At 45.5% G+C, this 20,197-nt stretch overlaps 1 protein-coding gene and 1 non-coding gene across 4 annotated transcripts in view; one reads left to right on the top strand and one right to left on the bottom strand.

Annotated features, from left to right (window-relative positions):
- The window catches only part of ugcg (UDP-glucose ceramide glucosyltransferase), a 56,234-nt gene extending 39,191 nt beyond the window's left edge, over positions 1–17,043 (bottom strand). Inside the window, exon 1 of one of the 3 annotated variants that reach the window (XM_038804163.1) lies at positions 17,003–17,043. In XM_038804163.1, coding sequence (XP_038660091.1) covers positions 17,003–17,028 — 26 coding nt within the window. In that variant the 5' untranslated portion in view covers positions 17,029–17,043. Of the gene's footprint in view, positions 1–2,288; positions 2,360–15,559; positions 15,760–17,002 lie in introns of those variants that run through there. The other 2 variants (XM_038804161.1, XM_038804162.1) reach the window with 2 other exon arrangements.
- Positions 17,044–18,307: 1,264 nt separating this feature from the next.
- On the top strand, positions 18,308–18,379 carry trnag-ucc. Its single transcript has one exon. It is a non-coding gene; the product is annotated as a tRNA-Gly (tRNA).
- The last annotated feature ends 1,818 nt before the right edge of the window (positions 18,380–20,197 follow it).

Raw genomic sequence — 20,197 nt, 5'->3', positions numbered from 1 at the left:
AGGGATGGATCAGGCAATCTTATAGAGGTAGAAATGGGTGGTCTTAGTGATGATACGGATGTGGTCAGAAGTTCATTTTGTGGCCAAGTATGACACCAAAGTTGCAAACAGTCTGGTTCAGTCTCAGACATTTAGCAGGAAGAGAAATGGTATTATGGATAGAAAACAGACTTTGTGGTGGAGATGTAAGCAATGGCTTTGGTCTTCCCAATACACAGTTGGAGTAAGTTTCTACTGGATAATAGTGGCACAGTGGTAATGTCACTGGAATAGTAACCAGAGGCCCAGGCTTCTGGATTCAAATCTCATCATGGCAACTGATGGAATTTGAATTAATAAATCTGGAATATAAAGCTAATCTCAAGTAATGGTGATAAGTAAAGGTGAGCGTGACAACTATCACTGAAAAGCCCATCTGGTACATCACTTCTCTTTTAGGAAGGAAATCTGTCATCCTCACGGTCTGGTTTCCACGTGACTCCAGACCTATGGCAATGTGGTTGACTCTTAACTGCCCTCAACTCAAGGGTAATCGATTCATGAAAGAACAAAGGGATAAAATCATGTGTCGGATGTCGAATAAGCAGTGTGACAATTTAGAGGAGCGATAGAGCATACTCTCAGAATCTGGCATTGTATTTTTGGATGATGTTGGCAAGGGCACGTTGGCAATGAGAAATAAGAGGGGGAAAGTATAGACCCTTGGGGGTCAGAGGTAATGATTGTAGGAGATGCCACTGCTGGTGATACTCTGGGTATGATTGAACAAACACGAATGAAATCAGGCGAGCCCTGCTGCATCTAGCTGGACACAGGAGGATGGTGCAGTTAATATCAAAAGTTTCAAACAAGTCAAGAAGGGACAGCTTATCATTGACAGTCACATAGAATGCCAGTTGTGATTTTGGCAAAGGTAGTTTCTGTACACAAGCATGGGCAGAAACCAGATTGCAGAGATTCGAACACAAGTTCAGGAAAAAATGGGCAGGGATTTGGGAGACAACCAGATTGCAGAGATTCGAACACGAGTTCAGGAAAAAATGGGCAGGGATTTGGGAGACAACCAGATTGCAGAGATTCGAACACGAGTTCAGGAAAAAATGGGCCGGGATTTGGGAGACAACAGCAGTTTCATGGAGAGAAGAGGGTAGTTGGACAGGAGTTTGCAAAGACAGGGTGAGGAGACGAGTTGAGTTCAAGGTTGGTTATTTGAGGAGGGGACAATGATGGTAGAAATGAAGAAAAATGGGAGGTATTTGAGCAAAGATGACTATTAAAATTATCAGCTAACATAGGGACCAGAGAAAGAAATTGGGTGCTCACCAGTTTAGTAGGTACAGAATTATGGGAGCAGGAGGGGGCTTCATGAACAAGATTAACTTTGAGGGGATGATGAGAAAGGAGAGAAAGATGCAAGTTCAGGACTAGAGCAGGGAGTAACCTTAGTAGGAATAGATAACCTTACAGAATAGGTAATTGTAAAATTGTAATGGTAACAAAAACAATTTGTGGTTTTCTCAGTAGTAGCAATACCAACTTGCATTTCTATAACACCTCTTACATAGCGAAATGTTCCCATGGTGCTTCACCGCAATGTTATCAAACATCATTGAAAGATCACAGAGATCTAGGAACATTATAGGACTAGAGAAGTGATAGGGAGGGGAGGAGCTCAGTAACAATGATAATTTTAAAATCGAGGCTTTGCCAGACTGGAGCCAATGTTGGTCAATGAGCACAGCGATGAATGGTGAACAGCATCTGGACGGAGCAAGTTAGGATATTAAGACTTTTAGATGAACTCGTGTTCATGGAGGGTGAATGTTGGGAGACTGGCCAGGCGTGCACTGTAACAGCAGTAAGGCACACAATTTCTAATCCCGTCTAACTGGTTCGACAACCTACATTCAGGACTTTAGTGGCCAGTTGCAAAGCAAATCTTCTCCATGACTATGAGTCAACCTGACTTGCCTTCAGAATATTAGCCTCTCGGCCAACTTCAGCAATCACTTCACACCAGGAATTATTCAGAGACACACTGCAGTTATTCAGGAATACACTGCACACACAAGAATGTTCTGTAGCATATTTACATTTTCCCCCAAAAGCAGATTGTACAACCGTATCAATTTTCATATTTTTACTTTATGAAGTGAGAGAAGAGGATCAAAACAAAAACAAGTTGACAAAAAATCTTGAAATTTGTGCTTTGGAAAATAACAAGAAAGCATTACTAACTTTTTGAATCTAAACATAAAACAGGATGGGTAGCTCGAGGGGATACTCACTTTGAATTTCTGGCTTCAAAATACACATGACCTTGCTTTGTGCAGCGATAGTGCATTGCAGAATTTCAAACATGCAAAGCACAAAAGCTGAAGTCATCATCCTTCCATCTGAAGGGTGGCACAGTGGTGCAGCGGTTAGCAGTGCTGCCTCAAGGGGGTGAAAAAGGGGAAAAATCTGAAGACTGCATAGTTATTTGTTCGCTGTAACTTAGGTTTGTAATCAAATACATTTTTTTAAAAAGCACTGCTGCCTCACGTCACCGAGGACCAGGGTTCGATCACGGCCCCGGGTCACTGTCTGTGTGGAGTTTGCACATTCTCCCCATGTCTGCGAGGGTCTCACCCCCACAACCCAAAAAGATGTGCAGGGTAGGTGAATTGGGCACGATAAATTGCCCCTTAATTGGAAAAAATGTTTACCAAAAAAATAATTTAAAAAAATTATTTTTAATAAATCATCCTTACATCTGCAATGAAACTATTCCCCATGATGGAATTTATTCCAGTCATATAGATTATAGCCGACTTTCAGCTTTAAATCAAAACAATTTTAAGGCAAAACAGCAATTAGAATTTCACAATATATATTTTGTAATTTTTAACACCAGATGAATTTCCTGTTTGACGTGTCTTTCATTTAGTTAAAATACTAATTGAAGAACAACCATCTTGCTTTTCAATATACAAAACATTGCCGAGTTTAAATTATACACTTCTCATGGTCCTTTCATCAAACAAAAGCTGGTAGTTACTATATGTGATGTCCTTTTCATTGAACAAAGGTTGGTACTTCGATAGGTTCAGAACTACACTAGCACCAGAAAGGCTACACTAGCACCGTGCATCTCCACATCATGACCAGAAAGGTTAGCATGATCACTGACAGTACAATCTACCTTTATTTGAAGAAAGTTATCATAATGAAGGTATATTTCTTTCGATCCTCATGACCTTCTCTTTTCTATACACCCCCATCTCCTGGCAATTGCAACATTGCCAACAAATATTTTCATGGCCTCCTTGTTAAAAACAACAAGCATGTGGCAGGAATGCTGAGAAAGTGAACGACAGTGGGAATAAAATCAAGGATACAAACAGACTTTAGACAGGGGGAAGAAAAGGAAAATTGCAAGACTAAACAAAATAAAAATCCACATACAAATTTAATTCTCATACAGGCAAATAGAATGCTTACATTATGTGGTGTCTCATGGCCATACACTGTTTTATTTATTTCAAAACAGGTTTTTAAAAAAATAAGTATAGTTCCATACAAATATCAGAATCTGAGGCAGTAAAAATAAAATTTACCCACAGACACGACCAGACCTGCTGACCTTTTCCAGCATGTTGTTTTTAAAGCACCAGCATCCACTGCATTTTGCTTTCACATAATAAATCTTGGGTTATTTTTTCTGCAATTTACAATGAAGCAATGTTCGATTACAAAAACTACTAACATGGTTCCTGTTTATGATCACAGTAGGCAAACTCAGATCTTGTGGTAGTAACATAATGCAACAACTACAGATCTCCAGCTTGTCTTCCTTTTTACAACTTCTCCTGAGCTTTGAATAATTGGTTTTGGGCACCATTCTACCAACTTCACGGAAAACAGATGAACACCATCATGCCAACTGCTATTTAGCCGAATACAAAATGCCAGACAGAAATTCTATAAAAGCTGCATAAACTAATATGTAACTTGTCTAATCACACAATTTACACATAAATCTTTGAAGGTCATTCAACTGGAACACTTCCAGATTTTTAAAAACAAAACTATCTCATATAAAGTTCCATACAGGAAATGGACACATGCGCCCCATTTTTTTTTTTAAAAAAGGCCTCAAAAATTCATAAGGCATTTCTCGCTTTGCCACCAATTATTCTGAACTCTCACAATTAGGTTAAATCTTGTAACACTGCTCAGGTGTCCACATACAACTATGATATCAGCAGACTGAACATAAATGTTATTTGAAAATTATTTTCTGACGGTGAAACACAAAAGCGTGTCATTGGACAAACATCAGCTGGTGCTTGTGCCATAGAATACTATTCAGTTCTTGAAGACCATATTTGCTACCATGCTCTCCCAAACTTTTTCCCTTGCCTCATTTGGCATTTACACATGGGAATCCTCATCCTTAGGCAATTTTCTTTTTGTTTCAAAAATATACTTTATTAAATTTCTGAAAGAACATTAAAAACATTACAAAATGGCCACCACAGTGCAATACTATTCAGGTTCTCTGCATACATGTCTGCATTCTTGAGATGCAAACATGTTAGAGAAACCCACTGCGCCTCTGTGGTGGCCGCCCCACACTTTAGTGCATCCCTCAGCACATAGTCCAGGGCCTTGGAATGTGCCAATCTGTAACACTCGGGTCAGTGACAACTCTTTATACTGCAAGACCAACGAGCATCCTTCACCGAGTTGATGATCCTCCAGCATTAGCTGATGCTCATCTCTGTGGGCGTCCCGTGCATAGAGCACAGAATCCTGCAGCAAGCAGTTGCTTGGGTCAAACCTCGACAAAAAACACCTAATCTCTCTCCAGACTTCCTTTGCAAACGCACATTCCACAAAGAGGTGGACAGGATTCCCCACCAGTCACCTGAAGGACAACATGAGGATGGGGTGAGATTCTGGGCATGGGGGAAGGATCTGACGGGGAGGAAATTTCTCACCACCAACCAAGATAGGTGTCGGTGTTTGTTTGAAAGTTCTGGTTGATGAGGCATTCTGCCAAATAACAGTGACAGTCTGCCAGGGAACCATCTCACAGGATCCACCATCCTCTTTTCCCAGAGTCTTTATGATGTTACGTGCTGACCATTGCCTGATGGACTTGCAGTCAAAGGGGTTTCTCTGCATGAGCTTTTTCACAAGGGACAGGTGGTACAGCACGGTCTAACTACTTGGAATGTTCCAGGGCAACGTGGTCAGACCCATCCTTCTCAACACTGGGGACAGGTAGAACCTCAGCATGTCGTAACTGGGTACACTGGGTGTACCAAAGATCTACACACAGCTTGATGCGGCCACACACAGAGGTGGCCATCAGGATTGCTGCGATGTTGCCAACCATCCTTATCGAGAGATTTTGTACATCGTCGTCCCTTCGAACATAGTCCATTTTTGACCCCCAGATGAAGCTGAAAATGGCTTAGGTAATCACCACAGCGCAAGAGTGAGGAATGGACCGAACCTGCATCATGTACAGCAACACCGAGTGTGTATCGCACCGGGACCACGTTCTTACTTACAATGGAGGGGAAGCAGTCCTCCCACGTACCCAATTTTTGGTTAATTATACCTACTTGCTCCTTTCAATTTCTATTGCATGTCTTGGTCCCTCCGAACCATACCCCCAGCTCCTTCAGGCCATGAAGGGGACAAGGGATTGGTCAGACTAGATCCCAAAGAACATGACCTGACTCTTGCCATAGTTTACCTTGGCACCCAAGACCAGTTCGAACTGGTGGCAGATGGTGATCAGTCTGTGCACCAACAGCAGCTCTGGGCAGAAGATAGTGACGTAATCCATGTACAGGGAGGCATTGACATGAGTTCTCCACTGCCAGGGTTCGTCACTCCTCTTATTCCCGCATCCTTCCTGATGGACTCAGTAAAGGCTTCTATACAACACACGAACAGGACGGGAGTTCAAACCTGTACCTCATTTCCTTTTTCATTCTTAATTCATGCCCCTGAACTCTTCCTCCCTCTATATACATCTCCTATCCATATTCCTGGCTACCCCGTCAGCAATAATTACAATCATTGTCGTGGCCACCTCCAACCACAACCATGGATCTCTCATCACCATCATCCCTCAGCTGCTTTCAACCCCTTTCCTTTGCATGTTTCTGAAAACATCTTTCCCTGCCCCAAACTAAATTATTTACAACCATACTTTCAAACATCCAATTGCCTATTCTTTAGATTCCTATTTGCCACTATTATCCAGTTACAGAACATGAATACTCCCTCAACTCCACTTTTATTGGGCAACACGGTGGCACAGAGGTTAGCATTGCTGCCTATGGCACTGAGGACCCGGGTTCAAATCCCGGCTCTGGGTCACTGTCCGTGAGGAGTTTGTACATTCTCCCCGTGTCTGCCTGGGTTTCACCCCCACAACCCAAAAGATGTGCAGGATAGGTGGATTGGCCACGTTAAATTGCACCTTAATTGGAAAAAATAATTGGGTACTCCAAATTTTTTTAAAAATCCAACAAACTCCACTTTTATTACCTTTATTCTCCATGATTCTTATTATTATTTCTTTGTACATCCCAATGTACACTTTAAGCCCAAGATTGCCATCTTGAGTGCAATGGGCCCACAACTAGTTTTAGTCATCCATCAGCTGATAACCACATTGTGCGTCATTAACTTCACAACCTTTACAAACAAAACAATTCCACTGCCAAAGGGTCATCCTGAAAGGCGGGAAGGTAACAAAAAAGTGCCTTATTTTCTCCACTGCCAACTATCGACTTAATTGTATGCCCCTGCTCAAAGTTCCTGGAGTTTGTCAGGTGATTCACCCTTCACTTCCACTTTTCTATGAATTCAAGCAATCCCCTTGCCGCTGGCTTGGACCCATGTCTTTCTCTAGTTTATTTCCCATCTGTCCCAGGACCTTTCAGGGTTCAGCTCAACAAGCCCACACCAGCTCGCCCAACCCACCCCACCAAATGTGACCACAGGAATACATTTTGTAGATTAAAAACTCAATGCTTATGTGCAGGTTCAGATCATAGAATTTACAGGGCAGAAGGAGGCCATTCGGCCCATCGAGTCTGCACCGGCTCCTGGAAAGAGCACCCTACCCAAGATTAACACCTCCACCCCATCCCCATAACCCAGTAACCCCACCCAACACTAAGGGCAATTTTGGACACTAAGGGCAATTTAGCATGGCCAATCCACCTAACCTGCACATCTTTGGACTGTGGGAGGAAACCGGAGCACCCGGAGGAAACCCACGCACACACGGGGAGGATGTGCAGACTCCGCACAGATAGTGACCTAGGCCGGAATCGAACCTGGGACCTTGGAGCTGTTAAGCGATTGTGCTATCCACAATGCTACCGTGCTGCAATGGATTTATATGGTGTCCTTAGTGCAAGAATATATAAACAGAAGAAACAGGGGCTAGAAGAGGTCCATTTGGCCCTTTGAACTTCCTCAGATATTCAGTAAGAGCATGGCTAATCTTCCGCCTCAACTCCACCTTCCCAGTCACATATCCCCAGAATCTCTAATATCCAAAAATATGTAAATATCTGACTCAAACATGCTCAACAATTCCGTATTTGCAGCTTCCTGGGGCAGAGAATGCCAAAATTCACCCTTTGAATGAAGAAATTTATTTCAGCACTAAATTACCAACTCCTCGTTCGGAGATTGGGACATCTAATCCTCATCTTCCAGCCAGGGGAAAACAGCCTCTCAATGTCAACCCTGTCAAGTGCCTTAAGAATTGTAATTATTTCAAAGAGATCACCTCTCTTTCTTCTAACCGCCTGAAAATATAGATCTGGTCAACTCAATCGCTCCAGGCAGGACAAACTCCTCTTCCAGGAATTAGTCTCCTAAACTTCTGTTGCATTTCCTCGAAGTACATCCTTTCCTCTTAATTATTCCACTATCTAACAGATTTATCAAACTTTTCAGCTATGTGTGTTAACATGGTGAAACTTCCCACAGCTTATCCTAGCAGTGTTAGAGAATAAGATTTTGCACCAATTCATAACAAACAAATATTAAGCCAATGACCAAATGCTTTACCAAAGTGGTAGATTTTAAGGAGTGTCTCAAAAGGAAAGAGAGGTGAGGAGGAGGGATTTAGGGACAAATTTCCAAACCTTAGGTCTTGGGAGCCGATGGTAAAGTTATCAATGGTGGAATGATTAAAATCAAGGGTCACAGATACATATTAGTGAACTTACCATGACGTTGCCCATGTAAATCAGAAAAAGACAAGACTGCTCCATGGCATGATGAGCGGAGACAGGAGTACTGACTACGGATGCTGGAATGATGTCCAGCAAACAAGGTGTCAACCCATCCTATTAATTGTGGAAAAGGCTCTTCAGCCTTGGTTGCAGCCCACATAGGAAAATGTACATCGAAGATAATTCTTACAGGGCTTGATAGGGAGGTTTCTCCTGGTTTGCATCAGGAGAAACAGTCTCAAATTAAGGGGTAGGCCAATTAGGACTAAGGAGGAATTTCTTCATTCAAGAGTGATGAATCTTTGAAAATTTCTGCCTAAACATCTGTGAATGCTCAAGTCATTGAATATATTCAGGACAGAGATTGATAAGATTTCTACTTTTAAAAATAAATTCAGAGTACCCAATTCATTTTTCCAATTAAGGGGCAATTTAGCGTGGCCAATCCACCCACCCTGTACATCTTTGGGCTGTGGGAACGAAACCCACACAAAGACGGGGAGAATGTGCAAATTCCACACGGGCAGTGACCCAGAGCCGGGAGCGAACCCGGGACCTCGGTGCCCTGAGGCAGCAGCGCTAACCACTACGCCAAAGTGCTGCCTGATAGATTTCTACTTAAACATACTAAGGGATATGGGGGATAAACACGGTAGTTGAATTCCAGAGCAGGGTCAAGGGGCCAAATTACCTACTCCGAGTTCCCATATTCCAATGAAGATAAAAAGCACGAGAATGGAAACAAAATCCACAACATCTACTCTTCCCTGATAAGTAGATCAAGAATCTCACATGTGGAACTTTCATTAGGAATTATCCCGGGGCAAAAAGAGCTAACAAAAACACCATGATCATCTTCCTATTGTATTTGAGCAATAACATTCAAAAAATTCCTATCACCATTGATTGGTCTGTTGCGCATCAGTCTCTTCCAATAGGTCTCAAAATAGATGTAACAATAAATTATCACACAGCAATTTCTGCTGATAAGAAGATTTTCTTCAGTCAAAATATAGAGTATCAAACGGAAGAAATATAAATTGGGAGCAAAGAGGTCAACCCGACATGTTTTTTAAGTAAGAAATACATCCTGTGGAAATCCAAGTAATTGTCGATGTACAGGCACATTGGTTAAATGGCTGTCTTCTATGTTGTATTATTCTGTGCTTATAAACTGATAGTTTTAGTATAAATGACCAGATATAAATATGTAAATAGCATGTTGCTGTCTCCAGATTGATATCATGTGACTTACAAGCTGCAGATATAACACTGCAGTGTGGAAGACACTACATAAAAAATATACTTTAAAAAACAAACCCGAGAGGAAGACCATTGGAATTCAAATGGTGAAAATGAAGAACTGCTAACAAGAAATAGCAATATTATAACTTACACTGAAGGTTGAGGTTGCTACTGTTATAGAATTAAACTGTCAAGAGTCATGTGCACTAAACTTGGTTGCAGTGAGAAACATTATAGACAGAGACTAGGATGTAGTTCATTTTACAAATGCTGCGCCTGGATAATTCACTGGCTGAATCATTTCACCTCTGCCCTATTCAGCTGCATTGCCATGTAATTCAGAACCAACAGAAGGAATATTTGCCTAATTTTAATAATCATAGGAACAGCATTGTTTATCGGCTTTGAAGCGTGGAACATAGCATGACAGATGGTCACCATGCAAAAGCATGTCTCTTGAAAGACTGGATATGTTTAAGTCACTGATCATTTTGAACCCTGCGTTTTTAAGCACATTTCAAAGTACCATAATCCTGGTTACCCATTTGCACACGTGAAACCATGTGTTGTTTTTAAAAACAAAAATTGAATTAAGTGCTTTAAAATCGACAAGCTAAAAACTGGCACAGAACAAATACACACGCACACAATAAGAAAGAGCTTGATACAAAACTCGGCCCGAGAGTCAAACCTGCCACCTGCTCTCCATTAAAAGTTCTCAGGAGGGCATGGAGCAACTATATCTCAGGGGAGAGGAAACAGACACTCTGCAAAGCAATGACAACCACATGGATTATACCCAGATTCCAAACAGAAGAATGAAGCAGTATTATTCACACAAGGCTATTTAGTTGCAGAATTCTAAAACACAATATGGAGTATCAGCTAGAATTTTAATGAAGATCTTTCGCAGTCCAGTTAAAAAGGACAGATTAGGGCTGTTCTAGTTCTCACAACACACAGATGAAGTGAATTCCTGGGCAGATGGTGAAAAATGAAAATCCCAATTCTTTTTCCCACATGAACTATTTTACAATATAATACAATAAGCCATGCGGAAGATCCAAAAGTATTAATCTGCGAGAGCTTGGCTGAAATCTTACCCTTCATTACCTTGAGCAGTATAATTTCCGAGATATTACAAATGACTTTTAGAATTTAAGACGGGAGGGTGTTTTGACTGCAGAAACTTTTGAGATTATCTGTTGCACTGCAAGTCAGGTCAAAGAGTTGCTGAAACAGGAACCATTTAGTAAGTGTAAAATTTTTAATCCAAAAACTAACTGCTGAGTTTCAAATGACAGTTGAAAGAGGGTCACAAAAACAGCTTGCTTAGAAATCCCTGAATAAAGCTGGTTGTGGTTTATTTTGCCCTGATACAGCACAGCACTCAGAATTTACATTTAGTCATATAGGCTTAAAATCTCAGATCTCATGGCAGTTTTCATAAAACGAATTATTCCGCTTTAGTTTGGCAAGTTTCCTTAAATTAGCTATTTAGTATACTACAGCTACGAGGACCAACAAATGATTAAGGATCAGCTCAATTCACATGATTAGTGCAAAGCCACAATTTCATAGGCTTTACAGTGCACAAGGAGGCCATTCGGCCTATCGAGTCTGCACCAGCCTTTGGAAAGACCACCCTACTCAAGACCATGCCTCCTCCACCCCCCATCCTCTTAACCTAGTAATTCCAATTAACTTTTTTGCAAACTAAGGGCCATTTAGCATGGCCAATCCTCCTAACCCGCACATTTTTGGACTGTGGGAGGAAACCGGAGCACTCGGAGGAAACCCACGCACACACGGGGAGGACGTGCAGACTCCACACAGACATTGACACAAGCCGTGAATCGAACCTGGGACCCTGATACTGTGAAGCGACAGTGCTAACCACTATGCTACCGTGCGGCCCTCAAATTGCCAAAGATTACACAAGGTTCAGATAAAAGAAATAAAAATGATGTGCCGAAAAGTCTACTTTACAAATGAAAAGAGCAAACAAAATATTTATCCAACCTTTACAACGTTAAGTGATTTGTCAAGTAGCAGCATCTCAATAAAAGGTCCACATACCAAATTTAGCAGCAATTTCACAACATTAATTCATAGTCACACATCTCATGACAATTAAACAGTATCACTGCATAACCACCAGCCTTCTTTCACTATTGAAGCGCGAAGCTGAATCATAGCACTGCAGGTTTCCGGTCAGGGGCACCAGACCAGGAGGTTAATTATCTAGATATGAATGTGGGGGGTATGATCAGTAAATTCACAGATGACATGAAAATTGGTGGTGTGGTAAATAGTGAGGAGGAAAGCCTTACATTACAGGATGATATCAATGGGCTGGTCAGTTGGGCAGAACAGTGGCAAATGGAATTTTAACCCTAAGATGGGTGAGGTGATGCATTTTGGGAGGACTAACAAGGCAAAGGAATACACAATGAACGTTCAGAAGACCAGGGGGGGCCTTTGGGTTCAAGTCCAAAGATCCCTGAATGCAGCAGGACAGGTAGATAAGGTAGTTACAAAGGCATATGGGACACTTGACTTTATTAGATGATGCATAGAATACAAGAGCAGGGAGATTATGATGGAGCTGTATAAAATGCTCATTAGGCCACAGCTGGAGTTGTGTGCAGTTCTAATTGCCACACTAAAAGGATTTGATTGCACTAGAAAGGGTGGAAAGGAGATTCACCAGGCAGTTGCCTGGGCAGGAGCATTTCAGCAACGAAGAGAGGTTGATTAGGCTGGGGTTGTTTGCCTTAGAGCAGAGAAGGCTGAGAGGAGACCTGATCGAGGTGTACCAAATTATGAGGGATACAGATCAGAAGAAACTTTTCCCCTTAGTAGAGGGGTCAATAGCCAGGGGGCATAGACTAAACTAAGGGACAGGAGATTTAGAGGGGATTTGAGGAAAAGCTTTGTAAAGGGTGGTGGGAATCTGGAACTCACTATAAAAGGGTGGTAGAACCGTCAACATTTAAGAAGCATTTAGATGAATGCTTGAAATGCTATAGCATACAAAGCTACAGATCACGTGCTGGAAAATGGGACTACACAGACACGATGGGCCGAAGGGACTCATTCTGTGCTGTGAAACTCTGATTCTGAGGTGGCTTTTGGTGGTCAGCCAGTGAAGAACAAATGGTAGCAGATTTGTTTTGGCATGGTTTGGGGTTGGGGCAAGAAAGGGAGGTGGGGAACCTAAGGAGGGTCAGACAACCAGAAGGTTAAAAAGTTATGGCTGTCATATTTCAACCATTGCACGTGGACTGCTTTGTCATTACAGCTGGATGTCTTCACTGCAAATTATGGAAATACCACAGGCACTGCTCCCTCACAGCGCCAGGAACCTGGGTTCAATTCGAACTTTGGGTGACTGCGTGGAGTTTGCACGTTCTCCCCACGTCTTCTTAGGTTTCCTCTTGAGTTCTACGGTTTCATCCCAAAAATGAGCAGGAAATATGCAGGTTAGGTGGCTAAATTGCCTGTGCTGCAAAGTGCTGCCTGATAGATTTCCTGGGATGTGTTGGTTAGTTATAGCGATAGGGTGGGGAAGTGAGCTTGGGTGGAGTGTTCTTTCAGAGGGTTGGTGCAGACTCCTTCTGCACTGCAGGGGTTCCAAGATAACACATTACTGAACAGTGGGAAGTATCCATATCCTCTTAATCAAGATTTAAAACATGCCCCTTCCAGTCAAATTCCTCCCCGGATGGGCAGCAATTTTTTTTCTACAGTAGTCCCCAAGAGCACTGGTCATCCTTCAGTTTGCATATCAATCGCCAGCAAGTTATTCAATTGTGACACACTTACAGCAGAGCCCAATACCCTATGCGCACACCCTTCTGAACACAGTTTGCCATGTAACAAAACAAGAGCTGAAACATCAGGCTAATGAAAAGGTTCTCAGCTCCATACTGCCCATCCGGTTAAGTTCAGCTCCCTCAGGGCAGACTGAACCACATTTGATCCAAGCAGCTATACTGCTGCACACCAAGCAAATTGTCGAAAACAATTTTCCATCTCACCTTCCTGTGGCAAATTAACTCGGGAGCACTTTAAGGGTTTGTTTTGAGGGGGCATGTTTGCAGACTAAATGTCCCACCCCACACAGAATGGGAGCGTTTCCTTTTAAAAATAAAAATAAAGTTACATTGATAAACAGAGGATGCTAGGAATGACCTTTCGCACAGCCCACAATGGAATAGGATTTCCTGCAGTGTATCCTTCTGTATCACATGCACAAACCCATTCTTCAACTATAATTCTCAAAACTAGATTTCATTTTATATTTTGTCCACCATTCTCACACTGGAAAAGTACTAATGCCGTTTCACAAAAGGCACTGACTACTGTATCATGAAAATATATATCTCGCTGAAGCTGCATTATGATGGAGGTGGGGGGAGGGAGAAGAGTTTGCATCATTCCCATCATAATATTAATACACGTAAAGACGTATTTTAATAGTTTATGACACCGGGCTGTGTGTTTGTGTCTCTCAAGATAAAAGGGTTTCGCACCTTATCTTTCGGACAACGCTTTCGCTAAAAAGGTTTTTAACGAGTTGGCTTTAACCTACACAGCAAAAAAGCCTGGTGTGCTGAGACTTCTTACTGCAGCAAAAAGATTGTATGGGCTTGTGTTCGATTTAAACATGTACCGAGTAAGCAAAATGTTAGATTTGGAGAGTCGCAATTGGTAAGAGTGGGAACAGGACATAAAAACACTCACTTCTCTATTATGTGTGGCAATGTCTCCCAGCGGGTTTATATCATTCAAAGAATAAATTCTAAAGATGCTTTTTTTTTGGAGAAGAGAGCTGAGGAAATGGTGTGTTTGTTAAAATAAATAAGGCTGGAGGACTCGCCTCAAATTCAACGGAGGTATTAGAGAAAATACATATACACACACACATATATATATAAAACACCCTCTGCAGCCGCCCAAGGGAAGGGGTTTGAAGAATGGACAGGGCCCAAAGTGACCCAGAGGCGCGCTAGGCCGCGAAGCAGCCAGGCACCCAAACTAAAGTTGGATTTCCCCATCTGAGAGCATTGGGGGCCGGGCCGCGGGCCGACTCGAGCCCGATCCTCAACAGTCAAACCCAGCGTCAGCCGCCGGTGGAGGGTGAGTGAAGGAGTGGGGGTGAGGGGGTCCAAGGGAGTGAGGGGGCCCGGGGTGTGGGATTGAGGGGGTGTGGGATTGAGGGGGTGTGGGATTGAGGGGGTCCGGGGTGTGGGATTGAGGGGGTGTGGGATTGAGGGGGTGTGGGATTGAGGGGGTGTGGGATTGAGGGGGTCCGGGGTGTGGGAGTGAAAGGGTGGAGGTGAGGGTGTCCGGGGAGTGGGGGGTCCAAGGGAATGAGGGGGCCCGGGGTGTGGGATTGAGGGGGTGTGGGATTGAGGGGGTGTGGGATTGAGGGGGTCCGGGTGTGGGATTGAGGGGGTGTGGGATTGAGGGGGTCCGGGGTGTGGGAGTGAGGGGGTGGAGGTGAGGGTGTCCGGGGAGTGGGGGGTCCAAGGAGTGGGGGTGAGGGGGTCCGGGGGTGGGGGTGTCTGGGGAGTGGGTGAGGGAGAGGTGAGGGGGTCCAAGGGAGTGAGGGCGGTCCGGGGTGTGTGAGTGAGGGGATCCAAGGGAGTGAGCGGGTCCGGGGTGAGGGGGTCCAGGGGAGTGAGGGAGTCCGGGGTGTGGGGGTCCGGGGTGTGGGGGGCCAGGGGAGTGTGGGGGTGTGGGTGAGGGGGTCCGGGGGTGAGGGGTGTGTGGGTGAGGGGTCCGGGGTGTGGGGGTCCAGGGGAGTGAGGGAGTCCGGGGTGTGGGGGTCCGGGGTGTGGGGGTCCAGGGGAGTGTGGGGGTGTGGGTGAGGGGGTCCGGGGGTGAGGGGTGTGTGGGTGAGGGGTCCGGGGTGTGGGGGTCCAGGGGAGTGAGGGGGTGTGGGGGTGTGGGGGTGAGGGGGTGTGGGGGTGAGGGGGTGAGGGGGTGTGGGGGTGAGAGCCGCCCACCCCCAGTGGTGCCCCCCTCCTCCTCTCTCTTACCCGTACGCGATGGACACGAAGTGCATCAGCCACAGGATGACGAAGAGGGCCAGGCCGAAGATGGAGAGACCCTGCAGAGCGAGTTCCAGCACCGCCATTCCACACCGGCCCCGCTCCCTCCCTGGCTACAGTCAGTCTGATCTGATCCGCTCCCTCTCTCTCGGTGCCGGTGCGGCTCTGACTCACTCAGTGTCACAGGATCCTCCCCCTCCCCCAGACCCCGCCTCCTCCCCCAGACCCCGCCTCCTCCTCCTCCTCCCCCAGACCCCGCCTCCTCCCCCAGACCCTCCTCCTCCCCCTCCCCCAGACCCCGCCTCCTCCTCCTCCCCAGACCCCGCCTCCTCCCCCTCCCCCCAGACCCCGCCTCCTCCCCCTCCCACAGACCCCGCCTCCTCCTCCTCCTCCCCCAGACCCCGCCTCCTCCCCCAGACCCCTCCTCCTCCCCCTCCCCCCAGACCCCGCCTCCTCCCCCTCCCCCTCCCCAGATCCCGCCTCCTCCTCCTTCCCAGACCCCGCCTCCTCCTCCCCCTCACCCAGACCCCGCCTCCTCCTCCCCCTCCTCCAGACCCCGCCTCCTCCCCCTCCCCCAGACCCCGCCTCCTCCCCCAGACCCCGCCTCCTCCTCCCCCTCCCCCAGACCCCGCCTCCTCCTCCTCCCCAGATTCGCCTCCTCCTCCTCAGACCCCGCCTCCTCCTCCTCCCCCAGACCCCGCCTCCTCCTCCCCAGACCCCGCCTCCTCCTCCTCCCCCAGACCCCGCCTCCTCCCCCTCCCCAGACCCCGCCTCATCTCCCTCTCCTCAGGCCCCGCCTCCTCTCCCTCCACCTCCCCTCCCCCAGAGCAGACCCGTCTCCTCCCCCAGAGCAGACCCGCCTCCTCCTCCCCAGGCCCGGCCTCCTCTCCCTCCCCCAGAGCAGACCCCACCTCCCCCTCCCCCAGAGCAGGCCCCGCCTCCCTCCCCCCCAGACCCTGCTTCTTCCCCTCCCAGCCATGCCCCTGCGGAAGCTCCCCGGGGCTCTGCCCCCTCAGCCACATGCTGAGCCTCCCCCACCAGGGCACCGCTCCAGCCCCTGACAGTACACCCAGACTGTCATTTGTCCTGCCAATGCAGCAAAGCCTTGTCTCAATGTATGATTAATAAAACACAATGTTGGAAATACCCCATTTTGTTACTGTTTAGCCCTTTGTCACCGTGTCTGAGTGGGTTTCCTCCGGGTGCTCCGGTTTCCTCCCACAGTCCAAAGATGTGCAGGTTATGGGGGATTGGCCATGAAAAAATTGCCCTTAGTGTCCAAAGAGGTTAGACTGGGTTATGGGGATAGGATAGGGGTGTGGGCTTAAGTAGGGAGTTCTTTCCAAGCTCCGGTGCAGACTCGATGGGCTGAATGGCCTCCTTCTGCACTGTAAATTCTATGATTCTATAATAAAACATTACATTTCTAACCTGTCACAGTTCTCAGAAAAGGTCATTGATGGCTTCTCTCTTCACAGACGTTTGACTCGATGATCATTACCTGTATTTTCTTTTGTTCCAATCTGTATGAAACAGGAGATGATGGGGTGCAGTGAATCCACATTCCTCACCCATCAAAACAAATCCATAAACCTGTGAGTTATAATTTCCACTAACAAAAGAATGGAGGAACCAACTTTAAAAAGGAAAAATAAAAGCAAAATACTGTGGATGCTGGAAGTCTGAAATAAAAACAAAGTGCTGGAAATACTCCTCATGCCTGCCATTCCCGTACCAGCCTCCCCAAAGAGGTGCCGGAATGTGGTGACTAGGGGCTTTTCACAGTAACTTCACTGAAGCCTATTTGTGGCAATAAGCAATTCTTCTTCTGTGGAGAGACTTCACCCTCTTCTCTACAGATGCTGCCAGACTTGCTGGGTATTCTGCTTCCAGCAAAAAATGCCAATCTCAGGAAAAGAAAATATAGCTGATCAAAGGGATCATCTCCACGGCAAAAGAGATTTGGCTGCTTAAAGGGTAATCAGCTGCTCAAATAAGATCAGGATATCAGTCAGCGAACTCAGCATTACTGGATCAGCCTCTCAGGATTAAGGAATCTGGTATTCAGCAAAGGAAGCAGTTCCTCAACATGCAGAGAATTCAGCCTCTGAGCAATGGAATCAGCTGCTTAAATAGTAAACTTATCTGCATGTTAAATACATCTTCTGACACTGTCCGTTGGAGTTTGCACATTCTCCCCGTGTTTGCGTGGGTTTCACCCCCCAACCCAAAGATGTGCAGGGTAGGTGGATTGGCCAGGCTAAATTGCCCCTTAATTAGAAAAAAATTATTGGGTACTCTAAATTTATTTTAAAAAACATCTTCTGAGCAGAGTAACCAGCTTCTGGGCATGCAAATTAACTAACTCTCTTACCCTGAGGAGAAACACTCAGCCATTTCCAGTAATTGGCCTTTGATGTCTATTGTGCATTGGCCCTTTGGCAGCTCTGTGACCATAGCGACTGGTCACATTATAATCACAATAGAAAAGCAACTTAATGGTCAGCAGTTGCATCTGATCTGTCTTGGGCTTTACCAAAGCCCACACACAAGTCTCAGTGGAGCTCAAACTTGATGCTTTGGCTGGAGGGCAAGAACCTCTCGGTAGACTCCTGGGACTGAAGCAGGTGCATCAGGATTTCTCATGACAGAAGTTAGAAGGCAAACCACCTGCTTGCGCACCAGTAGATAGAAATATTTCATAGCCAGCACCACTGCTAGAGTTGTATAAAACACGCGATGGTGGTATAGTGGTGAGCATAGCTGCCTTCCAAGCAGTTGACCCGGGTTCGATTCCCGGCCATTGCAATAAAAAGTTAGTTAGATATTTTTAGTGCAGCACGGTGGCGCAGTGGGTTAGCCCTGCTGCCTCACGGTGCCGAGGTCCCAGGTTCGATCCCGGCTCTGGGTCACTGTCCGTGTGGAGTTTGCACATTCTCCGCTTGTTTGCGTGGGTTTTTCCCCACAACCCAAGGGTGTGCAGGGTAGGTGGATTGGCCACACTAAATTGCCCCTTAATTGGAAAAAAATGAATTGGGTACTCTAAATTTAACAAAAAAAAGAGTTGTATAAAACAAGATTTAGCCGACTGCTAGAGTACTGCGTATGCTCTGGTCACCGCATTATAGAATGGATATGATTACTCTAGAATGGTACAGAGGAGGTTCACAGGAAATTGCTCGGAATAGAGAGTTTTAGTTGTAAGAAAAAAATGTATTGACTGGGGTTGTTTTCTTTGGGACAAACGAGACTCAGAGATTTAATGGAAGTGTATAAAATTAAGAGGTGATCGGAGGGACCTATTGCCCTTAGCAGTGAGGTCAATAACCGCGGGCACAGGTTTGATTGGTAGAAAGATTAGAGTGGCATTGAGAATCTTCTTCACCTACAGAGCGGTGTGGGTCTAGAACTCACTGCCTAAAAGGTTGGTAGAGGTGCAAAAAACCCTAATTGAATTTTTAAAAAACTTTGATTTGCACTTGAAGTGCGATAACCTATAGAAAACAGGCCAAAAACTGGAAAATGGGATTACGCTGGCTGGCACACATAGGATGGGTTGAATGGTCTCCTTCAGGACCATAAATTTTTATGGTGCATCTCCATGTATTCTACAGTATGTAGGGACAGATTAGCGTCCATAGGTTTGAGGAAGAGTATTAAGACCAAAAGGGCACAATCAAATACAATAAATTTGTCTCATTCATTCAGTTAATAGTACCCATTCTATTTTGTTATCCATGTGTGATCAAGGTATATTTTCGTGTATAGATTTATCTTTGCAGCTCACATTCCTGCACACATATTCCATTAAAGCCCTAGCACACATTTAGTACAGAGACAAGAATCAACAACTGAAAAGCAAATTATTGTTAATTAAACGTGGGCATGAAAATGAAAACAAAAATGAAAATGAAAGGCCCTTCTAGAAGGCCCTCACACACAGAAGGGACGCCTGGGCCAGTCCGGCGGGTGGGTGGCCAGCCATCATGGACTGACAGATCCACTCAAGTGTTTTGGGGGGTGCGGTGGATGTCTGCAGGCTCATTACTGACAAGGGTAGTGTAATGGTAAGACATGTCAGTAATGAACATTCTGTTGCAGCTGAGATTGTTCAGCTATAACTCAGTTAACGTGCCTAAGTCTGACTGTTCACCTAATTATGCCCATTAAATCACCACTGATGTGCCAATGAGTGCTGCTCAGCAGTTAACCCTTCATGCACTGACCTCCAGATTAAGTGACTGTTACGGCTTCCCTGCACCATTGACTGACTGGGCAAGGACTTAGATCCCCTTAGGACATACATCCCCTTAGTCAGTGAAAAGGGGCACACTGGCTGAGTGAGGGGAGCATACAAACCCGTAAGATGTATGCTGAGGCGCATTTTGACAGGTGCCTCCTGTTGACCCGTTTGCATGCAAAGCCTTGGAGTGAAGCTTGAGACAATGCCTGACCCCGAGATGAGGCCTTAGGGTGTAGTCAAGTGGCCAAAGTTGTGGCTGCTCGATCAAGTTGCGTGGAACAAGGATAATGTGGGGTCTTGCCCATTTAGTGAGTGATTGAAGGAGTGGTCATCAATGTGGTGGCTAGCACAAGTAACTGGCTGTGGAGGGGATGCAGCTTCTG

This window comes from Scyliorhinus canicula, chromosome 8 (assembly GCF_902713615.1).
Source record: "Scyliorhinus canicula chromosome 8, sScyCan1.1, whole genome shotgun sequence".
NCBI classification, from domain to species: domain Eukaryota; kingdom Metazoa; phylum Chordata; class Chondrichthyes; order Carcharhiniformes; family Scyliorhinidae; genus Scyliorhinus; species Scyliorhinus canicula.
This window is presented reverse-complemented; position numbering and strand designations above follow the sequence as displayed.